General features: G+C 45.4%; 1 protein-coding gene across 1 annotated transcript in view; it reads right to left on the reverse strand.

The window, feature by feature from the left end:
• Window positions 1-7322, reverse strand: part of LOC138472731 (uncharacterized) — a 146464-nt gene extending 139142 nt beyond the window's left edge. Inside the window, exon 1 of the mRNA XM_069611049.1 lies at window positions 7148-7322. Coding sequence (XP_069467150.1) covers window positions 7148-7301 — 154 coding nt within the window. The 5' untranslated portion in view covers window positions 7302-7322. The remainder of the gene's footprint in view (window positions 1-7147) is intronic.
• Window positions 7323-15242: the final 7920 nt, after the last annotated feature.

A 15242-nucleotide genomic window follows, 5' to 3' on the forward strand; every position in this document is an offset into this window, starting at 1 on the left:
TACATATCAAGCAGGGCCCCAGATAACAATGGATCTCATTACAAGTTTGGAGGTGTGGTACATTTTGGGCACTAACTCTGTTACTGCCATTTTTTTGCCAATAATAGAATTCCACCAGCTGTATTGCAAATCCGACTCCAAGTTTTGATGTGAATGGAGGATTCACCTCCACTTACTTAGGGGTAATCTTCCACTTTACTTTTAAAAATTGGGTTATTTACTGCTGCAAAATTATTGCTGGCAGTAAATCCCCAAAACTTCTGATGGAGCCCAGGCACGTAATTTCACCAAAATGCCAGGTGTAGGAAGTGGCATGACACAACTATTGCCCCCTGGTGACATCACAGGAAGTGATGTCATTTGACCCCACCCCCAAGTGACATCATGGGAAGTGATGGCAAACGACCTTCGAATTTTTCAGATGCGTCTAGCTCCCGTGTTTCCAGGTGCTCCCATTTCAGCCACATACAAAAACTGAGGCACAGAGGAGATGTGAATTGCCCATGATCACACATTGAGGGAATGTCATTTTCCAGATTCGACGTGGGGACTATATGTAAAACATACATAATGCAGTACTTGTTACAGGGTAATCGAAATCAATAATACAGTCTACAGCTGTTGTATTTATTTATTTAATTGAATTATTTTTTATAATGCAGTTAATACCTGAGTTCAATTTCTAAGCGCTGATCTGGGATTTGAATCTCAGTTGCTCTGTGTGGTCTTGCTTCCAAGACCTGCACGTTGCCCCTTTGCTATCCTCCAGCATCTATAGCTCAATGGACACAGAAGTACTAGTTATCTGTGGTGTTGCTGTGGTAAACAAGCCAAAAAAAGCACTGACCTGGGGAGGTGTGCGCTGCTGTTTACCGAAGAGCAAAATGCTGCTCGAGCAAGGCCTGAAAATTAAATCATTGAACAGGATTTAGTATTAACAAAATTCCCTGGTTATAAAAGAGAAAACTATTAGACTGGTCTGCGTGCACACAGGTGAGTTCACCTGATAACATTATCTTTGCTGGAGTATAACCTGGGAAAGGTTCTTTAAATATACCCAAGACCCCCATAGTTTTTATTATATAAGTGTAATATTGGGTGCCAGAGGACTTAAAAAGTCCTCACCATTTCATGTAATATAATTGCTGCACACATAAATCCATGACACCACACAGTCATTTTAAATTGAAAACAACCACTTGTTGCTTCTCATCCAGAGACTTCAAGGCGCACACTGCACACTACCCCTTTGTCAGACCCAGTGGTGCCCAATGGTGTAGCACAATATTTGGGAGCCACCCTGTTGGAACTCCCCCCCACTAAGCCCCTTAACAAAGCAGAGGGCATGTCACACCCCGTGCTGGCCCGGTCCTCCACATGTGTATAATGTCCATGATGATTATGCCGCTGCAGGAGCATGCACTACTGCAATTTCTGTGAACATTTTGGTAAAAGGCCAACAATTTGGCTAAAAGGCCAACAATTGACTTTGTAGGGTGTATGGTAAATCATGAAAAGAATTACAATAGATGCAAGTCCCCAAAAGTGCACAGGGCATTTCCCAAATCATTATCATGCAGGTCCCTGCAAATTATGCCAGTATAAAAAACATTTTCATGCTGGCTGTGCCCATACATTTCCATACTGGCTGCACCAACATATGCTAGTATTCCCATATAAGAACATACCCATGTTAGTTTTAAGATTTTTATTATAGTATCATTACTGGCACTGGGCACAAAACTGGCTCTGCCAATATATGCCAGTACCCCTATGTAAGAACATACTCCCGTTGGTTTGGCCACTAAAAGTGGCATGTCACAATATGAAAACCTGTTCATACTGGTTCCAATGTAAGCCATTATAAACCCATTTCAACACTTATCATCCTTGCTTCATCATAGATGCTCAGTTAATAAAAGTTCATGCTACAGTAAAAAATATACAGGCCGCTACACTAAAACATCAGTCTAGCGAAGTAACACTACTTATCATACTTGCTTTTTTAAAGATGCAGAATAATAAATGTCATGCCACAGCAAGCAATGGCTAGGCTGACTGTACCAAAATGCCAGTCTAGTTGGCTAATGACACACATTAACTTGGCTCTTCCCGAAAATACCAGTAAAACATGCAAAGTCACTAAAGGATGTGGCAAAAATGCTCAAGTGATCCCCAGTCTCCCAGGGCCTTACCCACTCATGCATCCCCTTTCACCCCCCCCGGTCACTCACCCACACATCCCCTCTGACATTCTTTCACACTGCATTCACCACACAGGCACATACCCAACCCCCACCCAGAGCATTCAAACACACACTACCACATTCATACTCATTCACCCACCAGTCACTCAGTCACACCTTCACTTACATCGACTCATTGGATTCACAACACAGGCCCACACCCACCCACCCAGAACATTCAAAAACACACCATCACATTCATACTCATTCACCCACCAGTCACTCAGTCACACCTTCACTTACATCCACGCATTGCATTCTCCACAGAGGCACACACCCACCCACCCAGAAAATTCAAAAACACACCATCACATTCATACTCATTCACCCATCAGTCACTCACACCTTCTCTTGTATCCACTCATTGCATTCTCTAGAGAGGCACACACAAACCGACAACATTCAAAAACACACCATCATATTCATACTTATTCATCCACCAGTCGCACACTCATACACCTTTTCTTACCTCTACCCATTCCATTCTCTGCACAGGCACACACTCGCCCACCCACACCATTCAGAAACACACCATAACATTCATACTCATTCACCCAGCAGTCACTCACTCATACCTTCTCTTAAACCCACTCATAGCATTCTCTACACAGGCACACACCCACCCACCCAGAACATTCAAAAACACACCATCACATTCAGACTCATTCCTCCAACAGGCACTCACTCACACCTTCCCTTAAATCCACTCATGGCATTCTCTACACAGGCACACACCCACTCACCGAGAACATTCAAAAACACACCATCACATTCATATTCATTCACGCACCAGTCACTCACACCTTCCATTACATTTGACAGCCACTCTGTGGGGACCCCCGTAAACACCTTAACAAAGCAGAGGACAAGCCACACCCTGTGCCGGGCCCGGACCGCCACATGTGCATAATGTCCATGATGATTATGCCGCTGTAGGGGCATGCACTACTGCAAGTGAAAGAAGTATGTTTTTTAATCAAAGATTAAATATTTTACGTAGCATAGAAAGAAGGGGGCGGTGCCTGGTCCACAACTATGGCAGCTACCAGTGGTGGCTGCTGATATTTTTTTGGGGGGTGTAATATTTGACACAAGTATGTCATTGCGACCGAGCGTAGCGAGGGTACCCGAACTAACGAAAATGGTTTTTGAGGGGCTCAAGGGGGATTTGTCTCCCTCCCTGAGAACATGTTTTGAATAATGGGTTAAAAATGTGCATTACAGAGCACACTTTCTGAGAAAATGTGGGTAAAAGGCCAATAATTTGGGTAAAAGGTCAACAATCGACTTTGTAGGGTGTAGGGTAAATCATGAAAAAAATCACAATAGATGCAAGTCCCCAAAAGTGCACAGGACATTTCCCAATGCATTATCATGCATGTCCCTGCATTATATGCCAGTATAAAAAACATTGTCATGCTGGCTGTGCCCATACATTTCCATGCTGTCTCCACCAACATATGCTAGTATTCCCATATAAGACCATACTCATGTTAGCTTTAAGATTTTTTTTATAGTATCATCACTGGCACTGGGCACAAAACTGTCTCTGCCAATATATGCCAGTACTCCTATGTAAGAACATACTCCCGTTGGTTTGGACACTAAAAATGCCATGTCACAATATGAAATCCTGTCCATAATGGTTTCAAGTTAAGCCAGTCTAGACCCATAAGAACACTTATCATGCTTCATTCATTATAGATGCTCAGTTAATGAAAGGTCATACTACAGTAAAAGAATATACACGCCGCTATACCAAAACATTAGTCTAGCGAAGTAACACTATTTATCATACTTGCTTTTTTAAAGATGCAGAATAATAAATGTCATGCCACAGTAAGCAATGGCTAGACTGACTGCACCAAATTGCCAGTGTAGCCGGGTAATGACACACATGAACTTGGCTCTTCCCGAAAATACCAGTAAAACATGCAAAGTCAATAAAGAATGTGGCAAAAGGCAAAAATGGATGCATTGCATTCTCTACACAGGCACACACCCACCCAGATCATTCAAAAACACACCATCACATTCATACTCATTCACCCACCTGTCACTCACTCACACCTTCTCTTAAATCCACTCATAGCATTCTCTACACAGGCACACACCCACCCAGAACATAAAAAAACATCTCATTCATACTCATTCACGCACCAGTCACTCACACCTTCTCTTACATCCACTCATTGCATTCTCTACACAGGCACACACGCACCCAGAACATTCAAAAACACACCATCACATTCATACTCATTCACCCACCAGTCACTCACTCACACCTTGTCTTACATCCACTCATTGCATTTTCTACACCGGCACACACACGGTACCCAGAACTTTCAAAAACATACCATCACATTCATACTCATTCACCCACCAGTCACTTACACCTTCACTACATCCACTCATTGCATCCTCTACACAGGCACACACCCACCCAGGACATACAAAAACACACCATCACAGTCATATTCATTCATTCACCTGTCACTCACTCAGGGGTTTCCTAGGTCTGGAAAAGATCCGGGGCTACACTAATGTCGGGATTGTCGGGACTCAGGGCTAGCTAGCCTTTTGGTTGTAGACCCTGAGCTTCTATCTCGGGCTACGACCAAAAGACACGGGGCTAAAGCCCCTTAAGCCCCCCACCCCCAGCAACGCCTCTGCACTCACTCATACACCTATTCTTACCTCCACCCATTCCATTCGCCACACAGGCACACACCCACCCAGAACATTCAAAAACACATCACATCATGTTACTCCTCATTTACCTACCATTCAAATACATCTGATACGCACTTCACACATGCAAAATACACCTCATATGTTTTTAAAGCCTTCTTACCTTTTTCTTGCTGCTTCAGTCCATCCTTCCAGGCCACCCTCGGCTCCTCCGTGCTCTAACAAACAGGAACCAGGAAGCTTCGAGAGAGTCCTGGTTCCTGTATGTGAGCTGCAAGGAAGCGAAGGAAGAAGGGGTTGGAGCTAAATGTGGCATGTGACATGTGCCACATGTCACAAGCAGCTCCAACACCAACCCCCCCACCTCCCTGGCCCAGCCGTCATTCTGACATGTGAGGACTTGGTATGCGACCCACCAGACCTGCTGTGGCATGGCCCCCACACTGTAGGGGCTCCTGCTACAGCAGGAGGTGCCTTTTCTTTTTCTTTTTTCTTTTAATTAGTTTTTGGGGACCAATTGGGGTCGCAAATGAGTCCCACAGTGGTTGTAACTGCGACTCTCAAATGACGTCCCGGATGGAGCCCTATGGAACCCCAAAATGGGGATTAACACCACTTTTTACCCTTCATAATACTTCGATAAATCCACAAGACGAAGTAGTGGTAATCGTAAATGATTATGGCATTAATTCCATGCAAATACTGCAGAATTACCGCTAAACTCGCAATGAGCGCTAAATGTGTGTTAAGAGTATTTTGGGAATTTAGAAGTAAAACATAGTTCTCATTCGTGGCTGGTGTTCTTCGAAACGAGTAAACATATATTTCAATTATAAAACGAAATCCAAACATTATTTTGTAGCAAGCAATCCCTGTAAATGAAAAGATACATTTGTATCATGGAGGCCATCTTCCTGTCAGGGAGCACTGTAGCAGAGTTCTTCTTTGACGAATATGCTGCTCATGTCACTGGCCTAAACACATCACCTGAGCAGTGCAGGGGGCATAAAGAAGCAGACACTGGTGTGTTCCTTACTCTCCACCTTCTTTCGTTAGAACTATTGGCCTGAGTTTAGGGAGTACAATAGGCAGGCACTCAGTGGTCGAAGTGCATGAAAAGAAGTAGTGGAACTATGTTTCCTGCTGGCCTGCCGCTGTTACCGAGAAAAAAAACATTGCCACGCCCCTCCCACGCACAAAACAAACCCACACATGCACCTGTTGTTTAAGAGAACGTTTAGTGCAGTGCACTGAAGTGCAAGTTTCAACTGCTTCCTACACTTTTATTTTAAAACAAAACCATTCTGGAACGGATTCTTTTTCAAATAAAAGTATGGGAACAGTAAAACCTCATTAAAAAAAGCAGTAGAGCACCGCTCCAAACCGCTCCCGACCACTGCACGCACTGCATTTACCTGAAACCCTTCTTAAAGACATGACAACCTTAAATTCTAAATGCTCCAGCCTCCCCATGGCATTTCGGCAGGTGAAATAAAAATGTTCTTTCGGTACCTACCTTTCTGTCCCCAATGGCCGACAATTATATATTGAGTGTTGACACTGTTCACTGAAAGCGAATATCTGCTGTGTGTTATTGAACAGTAGTAGATTGCAAGCACTGAAAACCGGCACAAATAACCAGCCATTAATAGTAGAAAAAAACTGAATGCAAACGTATTATCAAAGTTATGTTATATTATCTTGCATTCGTATAGATAGCGTCTCCTGCCACACGTTACGGCATTGAAGCACTGTGCATGGCAGAGAGGCAAAGGAGGAGTATGACAGAGCATGCAGTAGTGGTAGGAAGCAGTACAGTACGGTAGATAGTTGGGATAAGGGCGGAGGATAGATAAGAAACTCAGGAAGGCATGAGAAGGAAAAGGAAAAGGAGCTTTGTGCACAATTGGACCAAATGTATTCTGGGACTCAGCTGTATTCTATGGGGCGTGCAGCGCCCAGAGGAGAGAAACCTGGAGGTGTACACTGCGCCAGGGAGTGTCTGGAATGTACTCACCTCATGGTGAGCCTTGGCATGTTGAAGCCATGCCCAAGAAAACACAGACGTCAAAGCCCTTCTACATACTTCTCTAAGCGCCCCCAACAACATTTGGGAGGCGTTGTATGTCAGAAATCCGAAATTGCCAAGTTAGCAACAGCTCACCCTTGCTTCCTATAGCTACCCCCAAATGACATCTGTTTTGAATTACCTTCAGTTAGGTTCCATACTGCGCCTGTCAGCAAAATAAGCACACACAAGGGCCTGAAAAGGGACTGCATCGCTGCTCCAGGATTGGAAGTAAAAAAGAAGAAAACCACTGTCCACTCTTCCACGTTGTGAAACCAACCCAGGCGTGCTGCCATATTTATATCTGGAGTCAGTGCAGCTGCGTACTTTGCATTCTGGAGAAAAGAACATTCTTGCAGAACTTAAGCCCGCCTGGGAATTTCTGAGTTTGTTTAGCCAGGGCTACCAGTAAATTATTTGTAATTATGGAAAAAAAGGCAGCTCAGAACGGGACGTCCAATTTGTCAGGGGAGAGCAGTGAGGAATTTGGCCTACATTCCTGCAGTGATGGACGCCAAAGCACTCAAGTTACAGAGGAGGATGGCCGTTCACATGCATTTTGTTATTGTGCAGCAGTTTACTTATTTTTATTTACTTGCATTTTTAAAGCGCTCACACAGCCCGGGGGCATCGAGGCGCTGTTACAGGATTTTTTAGTTGCGTATTTATAACGTGCTTATTAACCAGAGGTTTCTAGGAGCCGGGGATGGAACCTGTGTTGCTTCGTGTCGGCTTGTTTTCAAGGCGAGCATGTTGCCGCTGAGCTATCCTCCGGCAGGGACAGTTGGCTGAGCCAATTTGTATATGGGTAATAGGTCTATTGCTCCACCACCCACCTCCAAACTGGTCAAATTTGCTTTAATTGATTAACATTTTTTTTAACACCAAATTATAAATGGTGGTTTATGCTCAGGCCTAATTGGTGAGAGTGGGGTGGGAGTTGGGGAAGGGAAGTGGGGTGGGGTGATAAGTACCCCTTGCATCTGTGTGTGCGTGCGCTCGTGTGCGCTAGTGTCATGTGTATAATGGACAGCTGCACTCGCACATTCACTATGCAAAAATGGCAGAATTCTAGGCGTTTGCAGAACGAAATTGGCCATTTCCCCCCAGAAATTTCACCTTTCGGGTGTTTCCTTTGCAAAATGTTGGCAAATTAGGAGGCTGAAAAATGTTTCGGCCTCCTCATTCCTCCAGATTTGGGGTAAGAAATTCTCCAAAAATAAAATTTCGACTGGGTCAACATTTTGAGTGCCCTAAAATAGCATATCAGAGATAAATCCACTCCAACGGCACAGCAAAATAGGAGGCGAAGTTCACCTATTTCGCTTTGCTGGTGCTCATTTGGTCTCTGCCCCCGCAGAACCCACGGGACCTGCAGCAATAAAGGCATCTGGGAGTACACACGATTGAACGTGTGACACACAAACTGGGGATTTCGACAAACTCCAGGCTCTAGGCAGCTCCTACCCCTAGCTCCCCCTCTGCAGCCCCTAGACAAGCCCTTGCTACTCATGGGCCTCTGGAGAAAGAGGCAGTGCCAAGAGCAGATATCTGTATTGCACCTGAAAAAGGCAGTTGTAAAGGCAGCTAAATGTGCCACAGCTTTTTTCACCTTGAATCTCCATCTCGCTAGCTGACGAAATAACAGGGATGCAGGAAAAACCACGAAGCCGCCCTCACTAACAGGTTGGCCGTCCATTAGTGAATGGTTGGGCTCAGGGTGGGGCTGTCTGTGCAGCTCATGCCCAGTACTGTAGCAACAGGGAGGGTGTGGGGCTAGGTCTAGCTAGCTGGGAATGGGTAAGAGCAGCCTGCAGGACTCAGTGACAGCACAGCATGAACACAAATCTTATCAGTGTTTCTAGTGTGCTTTGCACATGCAGTGAGACACTGGGCCTGTGATCAGAGGGGTGGACCCCAGTGGCATCTGCCACCAATCCTGCCTGAGCACTGTTGGACCTGACCCAGATATGAAAGACCTACATCACAGGCACACTGTAGATAGACGCAAGATGAGATCATTAATTTCCATGATGTTGCCCTTGCATTTGGAGTAAACCATCTGTTGCTTCCTCAAACCAAAAAATATATGTTTGGAAGGATAGCTCAAGGACAACAGACTTGATTTGGGAACAAGAGGATGCCGGTCAACATGGGTTCAGTTCCTGTTCCAGTGCTTAGAAGCTGGAGGAGGCTGGCTTTAAGCAAGATATAAAGGACCAAAGAAAATTATCAAATGGCCCTTTTCTAGGTGTGATGTCATGGAGCTGCAGCTGCTGTTTACATTTTAAAACACAAAAACCCTGCAATTACTGTGACCTGCAACACATCCTCTCCCTCTATCTACCTTCTAACAGAAACAACTCTGGGTATTTTCCAAATAAGCAAAGCAGAAAGGTGATGGTTGGAAGTTTTCAAATCATTCATAACCACTGACACAGATCTGGACAACCCTCCAGATCATCGGTTTTCTGGTTGATCTTGTGGTGGTCAGTTGCTGTTTCCAGTCTTTGACCAGGCTGAATGTCTATGCTTTGGGGTTGTGGCCTCTTCGAGATGTTCTGTCTGTTTACAATTTAGCCCAAGTGATGTACAATAGTCCAGGTTGTGGTGCTGGACGTCTGCTTACATTCACAGTAATTTGGTAATATGGGCCTATACACACTGATATTAACGCTACATATGGTGATCTATTCTTGTATAAAATGTATATCATATTACAGTGATATCATAACCATATTTTTCTAAGTGTACTGAGGAACAATGCTATGTGATACCACTTCCTGTTTTAAAAAGGGATGAAAGGTTATGTGACATCAATTCCTGTGATGTCACTCGGGTGGGGTTAAATAACATCACTTCCTGTGATTGTCTCTCTAGTCGCTCCAAGAAGAGGGCTCACATCCAGGCCCGTGTTTCTGGAGCTTCTAACAACATGGATGAACTCTTCAAAATCTGCAAGGAACTAGCCAATCTATATGCAGACACTACCTTGCATATTCCTTCCCAGGACCTCTGCACTGCACTGCCACCCACTTCACTGCTAAAACTCAGGATATCCTGGCTTCTCTCTCTTCCTCCCCTTCCCCGACCCCTACTCCCAACCCCCTGCCACCCTTGCCTCTCCTCCTCCCCATCCACTCTCTCCTTCTTCTCTTCTACCACATTGGATGAGGTCACTAGAGTTGTCCTCTCTATGAAAGTCTCTTCCAAACAGGTCTCCCTATGTTTTTCCAGAACTATTAAGGACAACATCTGTTCCCTTGCCCCAACACTTGCTGTTTTCTGCAACTATTCTCTTGCATCTGGGTCTTTCCCCTTTTCTCTCAATGACTCCCTTGTGCACCCCCTCCTGAAAAAGCCTTTTGTCGACCCCTCATATCTGGCTAACTACCGCCCCATCTCTATCACTCCCTTCTGTGGGAAACCCATGATGAAGTTGGTCTTCCCCCAACTGACCCAGCATACTGAGCTCGTTGGTTGCTTGCACAACCATCAATCTGGATTCCAAGCATCCAGAGGCATGGAAACTGCTCTCCTGAACACCTGTGTAGAATTGCTTGAAACTCTTGATTCTAACTCACCCACTGTTCTCATTCTATTCGATCTCTACTTTGACTTTGACACGGTGGACCACTCCATCCTCATAAAGTGACTCCATGATACCATTGGTATCTCTGGCCTGCCACTGGACTGGTTGACCTCCTTCCTCACTCACCATCCCTCCCAGGTGATCCTGGGTTCCTTCTCCTCCCCCATCTCGATCTCCACTTGTGGCATTCGCCAGGGCTCTATCCTCTTGCCTTGGCTCTTTAACATCTATCTTTCCCTTCTTGCTTCCCTGATCTCCATCTTTTTCCTGCACTTCCAGTGTTTTGCAGATGGCACCCAACTCTTCTTCAAACTCCCTACTGCCTCTCTTCCTACTTCTTCTGTCATTCCTGATTGCCTTTCCACTATCCAGTCTTGGTGCACCACTAATGATCTCTGGCTCAATGCCAGCAAGACTGAGATCCTTCCTATCGGGACTCCTGTTCCCTCTTTCCTCTCTTCACTCTGTCCACCCTCTATGGGCTTTCCCTCCTCTCCTTCCTCTGAAGCCAGAAACCTTGGAGTCATTTTCGACTCTTCTCTCTCTTTCATTCCTCACATCTTGGACCTTGCCAAGAAGGCCCATTTCCAACTTCACCTCCTCAGAGGCATTCTCCCTTTCCTCACCTTTCCCCAGAAGCTCAATGTCTCCAGAGCTCTGGTACTCACCAGGCTGGACTATTGCAACAGCCTCTTCCTTAATCTACCTTCCTCTTCTCTCCATCCCCTCAAACTAATCCAGAATAGGCCGCGTGACCGTATCTCTCCAGCCCTAAAATCTCTGCACTGGCTCTCGATTGCTGCAAGGATCAAATTTAAATCCCTCTGCATCATCCATAAGGCTGTCTGGAGCTGGGGTCCACTCTATCTGGAAATCGCTGTCACCAAATACTCTCCCTCCAGATACCTATTATCCTCTGGCTCCAACTGTCTGCTTGTTAAGTGCTTCTCTAAGCAGAGAGCGGGCGGCCGTTCTCTTTCTTCAGCTGGCTCCCTCCTCTGGAACAGCCTCTCTTTTCTCTTTGTCTTTAGCCGTATCCACTCAAGTTCCGCAAGCATCTCAAGACTTTCATTTTTTCCTTCTCCTACCCTCTTTCCCTCCCGTGGTAAACCCCATAGTAGCTGACATCGGCTGCCTTGGCCCTTATGAGTCCTACTGGGTCCTGGCCTTCTGTCCAATTGCCTACAGCATCCACCCTTCCCTTGCACTTGCCTTCTGGCCCACACTGACCGGTGGTGTTTCTCAGATCTTCTTCATACCTGGTGGTCACTGCCTCACACTTATCTGTTGCCTTGCAACTGGCTCCCTGGCACTTCCCCCGATGCGGGACCCTCCAGCACTTACCCCATCCCCTGACCCCTGTCCCCTCTTGCTCTCTGCACTTGCATGCTCTGAATGTCACGAGGCCCAGTAGGACCTCTGTTGTCATTTGCTTTTCATTGTCATTTTTTATTCCATTGTCTTGTATTGTTACCTTGTTCTCTTTCCTTTTGCCTTTTGGATGCTTTGAAACACAATTCTTGCTGTATAAGCGCCTTACAAATGCACAATATATATTTTTTTAAATGCCATCAGAGGTCAATGGTTATGTGACGTCACATCCACTAACCCTAGCATTTTGGCGAAATGCCGTCCCTGGTTCTAGGGTCTCTGATTTAAATGAGACAAATATCTAGCCAGAACTACTGTTTCGGAGGCAACGCAGCAATGGCTGGCGATGTAGGTGCAAGGCTCAGTGTTTAATCAGTGGAAAATAGTTACATTTTAAAGTGTATGGTTGACAGACACGCAGGACATAGGATCTGTGAATCTCGAGCAGTTAAAGCAATGCTCCAGCCGTGCTGATCTTCTTTCCTGCTCACTACGCAGTTTTGTTGCTGGTTTTGAAATGACAAAGTAAACAGTTCACAGTTTTCTAACTTTGCAGCTTTTGCTTTTGTAATTGCCACGGCAGTACTATGGGAGTGACCAAAGTCAGTGGGCCTCATTACGAGTCACCCGGTCTGGAAATAACGGTAGCAGTAAACCCACCGTCACCGTTGTGGTAATGCTGGCGTTTCCGCCCAGTCTGTGATTTTGGCACTTGACCACATTCTTCTCAAGTTGGTGTTGTTAAACAAGGTGCACCTGTTATGGGGGTTTTTACACAACCTCTGGCGAGGGGTATGATGCCACCTAGCCTAAGGGTAAGACAGGGAAACCACACACATAACCCACTCTCTCTCTTTTGTTATATGTAGGAGAGTAGTGTTGGTTTCACTCAGGGAAGGGTAGAAGGGTGGTGGCTAAATACGGTTTGCCCCAATAGACATCCCATGAAATGACACAACATAGGTATAATGAACAATATTATACTGAATTGCACAATTCCGCAAATGCCACTAGAAGTTCAAATACGTGCTATAGGCCTGGGACACACCACACACAGTGTAGATTAAAAAACACAGTAAATGGCCTTTGGTCAGATCCTTCCTGTCTAATAAATAATCCTAGACCTATATATGGTGGCAAACTCAGGGCATATTAATGCCAAGGAGTGAAAAGAAAATGGATTTGTACACAGACAAGCAAATACATTCATATATCCTGCAACCACAAAGCCAGCTGAAGGGTTTAACAGTTGTTCCCAACAACCTCTAAAACATACATGCCTAAAAACACACGTTAGACACATGTCCAAAGAGGGAATGAAAGTGTTCCACAAAGTGCAAACAAGACCCCAAGAGGGTCACCCAAAAACACAGACAGTAAAATTAGGTGACATGTAATAAGGCTATCTAGATCCATGTTCAACCCTAGATACATCTAGAAACTCATTCACAAAAATGCACAAATTGCCCAATGATATCCTGTAGGGTACAGCGAGCTGCAGTGATTCATGTGTTAAATTCCCTTTTAGGTCACTGTCGCTGTTTTTGGCTGAGAAAACCAGGGACCCAGAGAGGAGACATGAAAAATACCAAAGTCCAGGTAAGCACCCATTTACAGTACTTTGTAAATATTTTGTACATAGAAAGCAAAAGGGATGCATTCCCCCAGGCAAGCCATGGTTATGAGTTATAGCATTGTAAGTAGTAGTTCTACCCTCCACATGCAGCCAAAGAAACAAGCAACCCCAAGAAACACTGTAGGAGACTCCTCTTCAAGAACTCCAGCTCCAGGTTCAAGACCCAGTCAGCCAGAGAAGCAAGAATGCCAAGCAGTATTTGGACCAATGGAGGTCAATGGTAATATATGGAAGAGGGGGGGTCGGTCTGCAAAACTCCACTACTCCCTCATCCATGGGAACCCAGATGTCAAACCTAAGGAATATATCAAGACCCCAGGACCTGGAGACAATCATGGCGGGAGTCACTGAAGGTTTGGTACAAAAACAGCAGGAGACCCTAATACGCATAGAGTTTTTGTTTTTTAAATGCCTGGTGTAAGGGCCTCGGATTCAGGTACCTGAACCCTATACCAGTGACGACCCAGAGGGATGAAAAGAAGAAAACTATGGGTATCCATGATGATGGCCTTCCAAGCAGCAACAATGTTGGAAAAGGCACCACGAAGGCGGAGGAACACGACCAAGGGGATCTGGTTAGCTTGAGGGGCAGGACAAGGCAATGAGCCAGCAAATAATTGTTTGATAACTAAGGCAATGCATGGAGCTAAACCAGGATGGAGTGGTGGTGATGCACCACTGTTCCATGCCCGGAAGATAAATTCCCCTGTTAAGCATTTGGTTTAAGGGGATTTTGCAGGGATGCAGCATGGCAATGACCCAGAAATGGTCCAAGCATGGAGCATTGAGTGCAACCAGAAGAGCGGACTGAATGGAAGATGCAGAAAAGCCCAGGGAGAGTCTAACACTGAAGATGAAACTGTGGCCAAGGGCTAGAGCCAGGGTCTAGCCCACATGCCCAAGCTAGGTTCTCTTGTGCATCTGCTCATCCTCACAGAAGTCCTCCACCAATTCAGATATGAATGATCTGAGCTCATGAATGTGTAGGGTCTACCCTAGATAAGCACATTCACTCAGGGGCTGGACAACATCAACCCTCCAATCACTCACTAGACAGACACACAAAGGTTTGACAGCCAGCCCATCAGACTGGCCCAAAAACTTCTAAACACTCAGCCCTTCCCACAGCGGGTGCATTTTTTTTTCATGACTGGGGTAGAAAACTAGGTTAGGTCAGTTTAATCCACTCTATTGGTTGTTCGGTTGCAGTCAGGGATGGGCTCGAGTGAAACCACATCAGCACAATAGCCATTTTAGGCCTGCCTCATGATTTAAACAGGTAAAAGCATATCCCAAAACATAATGGCCCATATTAGGGCTTAAGAATGCACTAATATCCCAAAGTCTACCACACTGAAGCATTGGGCTACTAATGCAGTAACAATGACTGCAGCCCTTATGACGCCAATCCTAAATTACAGCTGCCACCAGCCTGCTCCCAGCAAACATGTAGGGTGATACAATCACCCTGCTGCGACCAACATGACATGCTGAAATGCACCCCTGACCTCAGAGGGAAGCATATGCCAAAATGGATGTCAGTGGCAGGGGGGCCAGCAAAACGAAAGTAGCCTGTTTAGGGGACCCACAAAACGAGCCCAGAAAACCCCAAATTCGAATTCTGCCCTAACAACATCT

Source organism: Ambystoma mexicanum, chromosome 8, assembly GCF_040938575.1.
Source record: "Ambystoma mexicanum isolate Mex_15411 chromosome 8, UKY_AmexF1_1, whole genome shotgun sequence".
NCBI classification, from domain to species: domain Eukaryota; kingdom Metazoa; phylum Chordata; class Amphibia; order Caudata; family Ambystomatidae; genus Ambystoma; species Ambystoma mexicanum.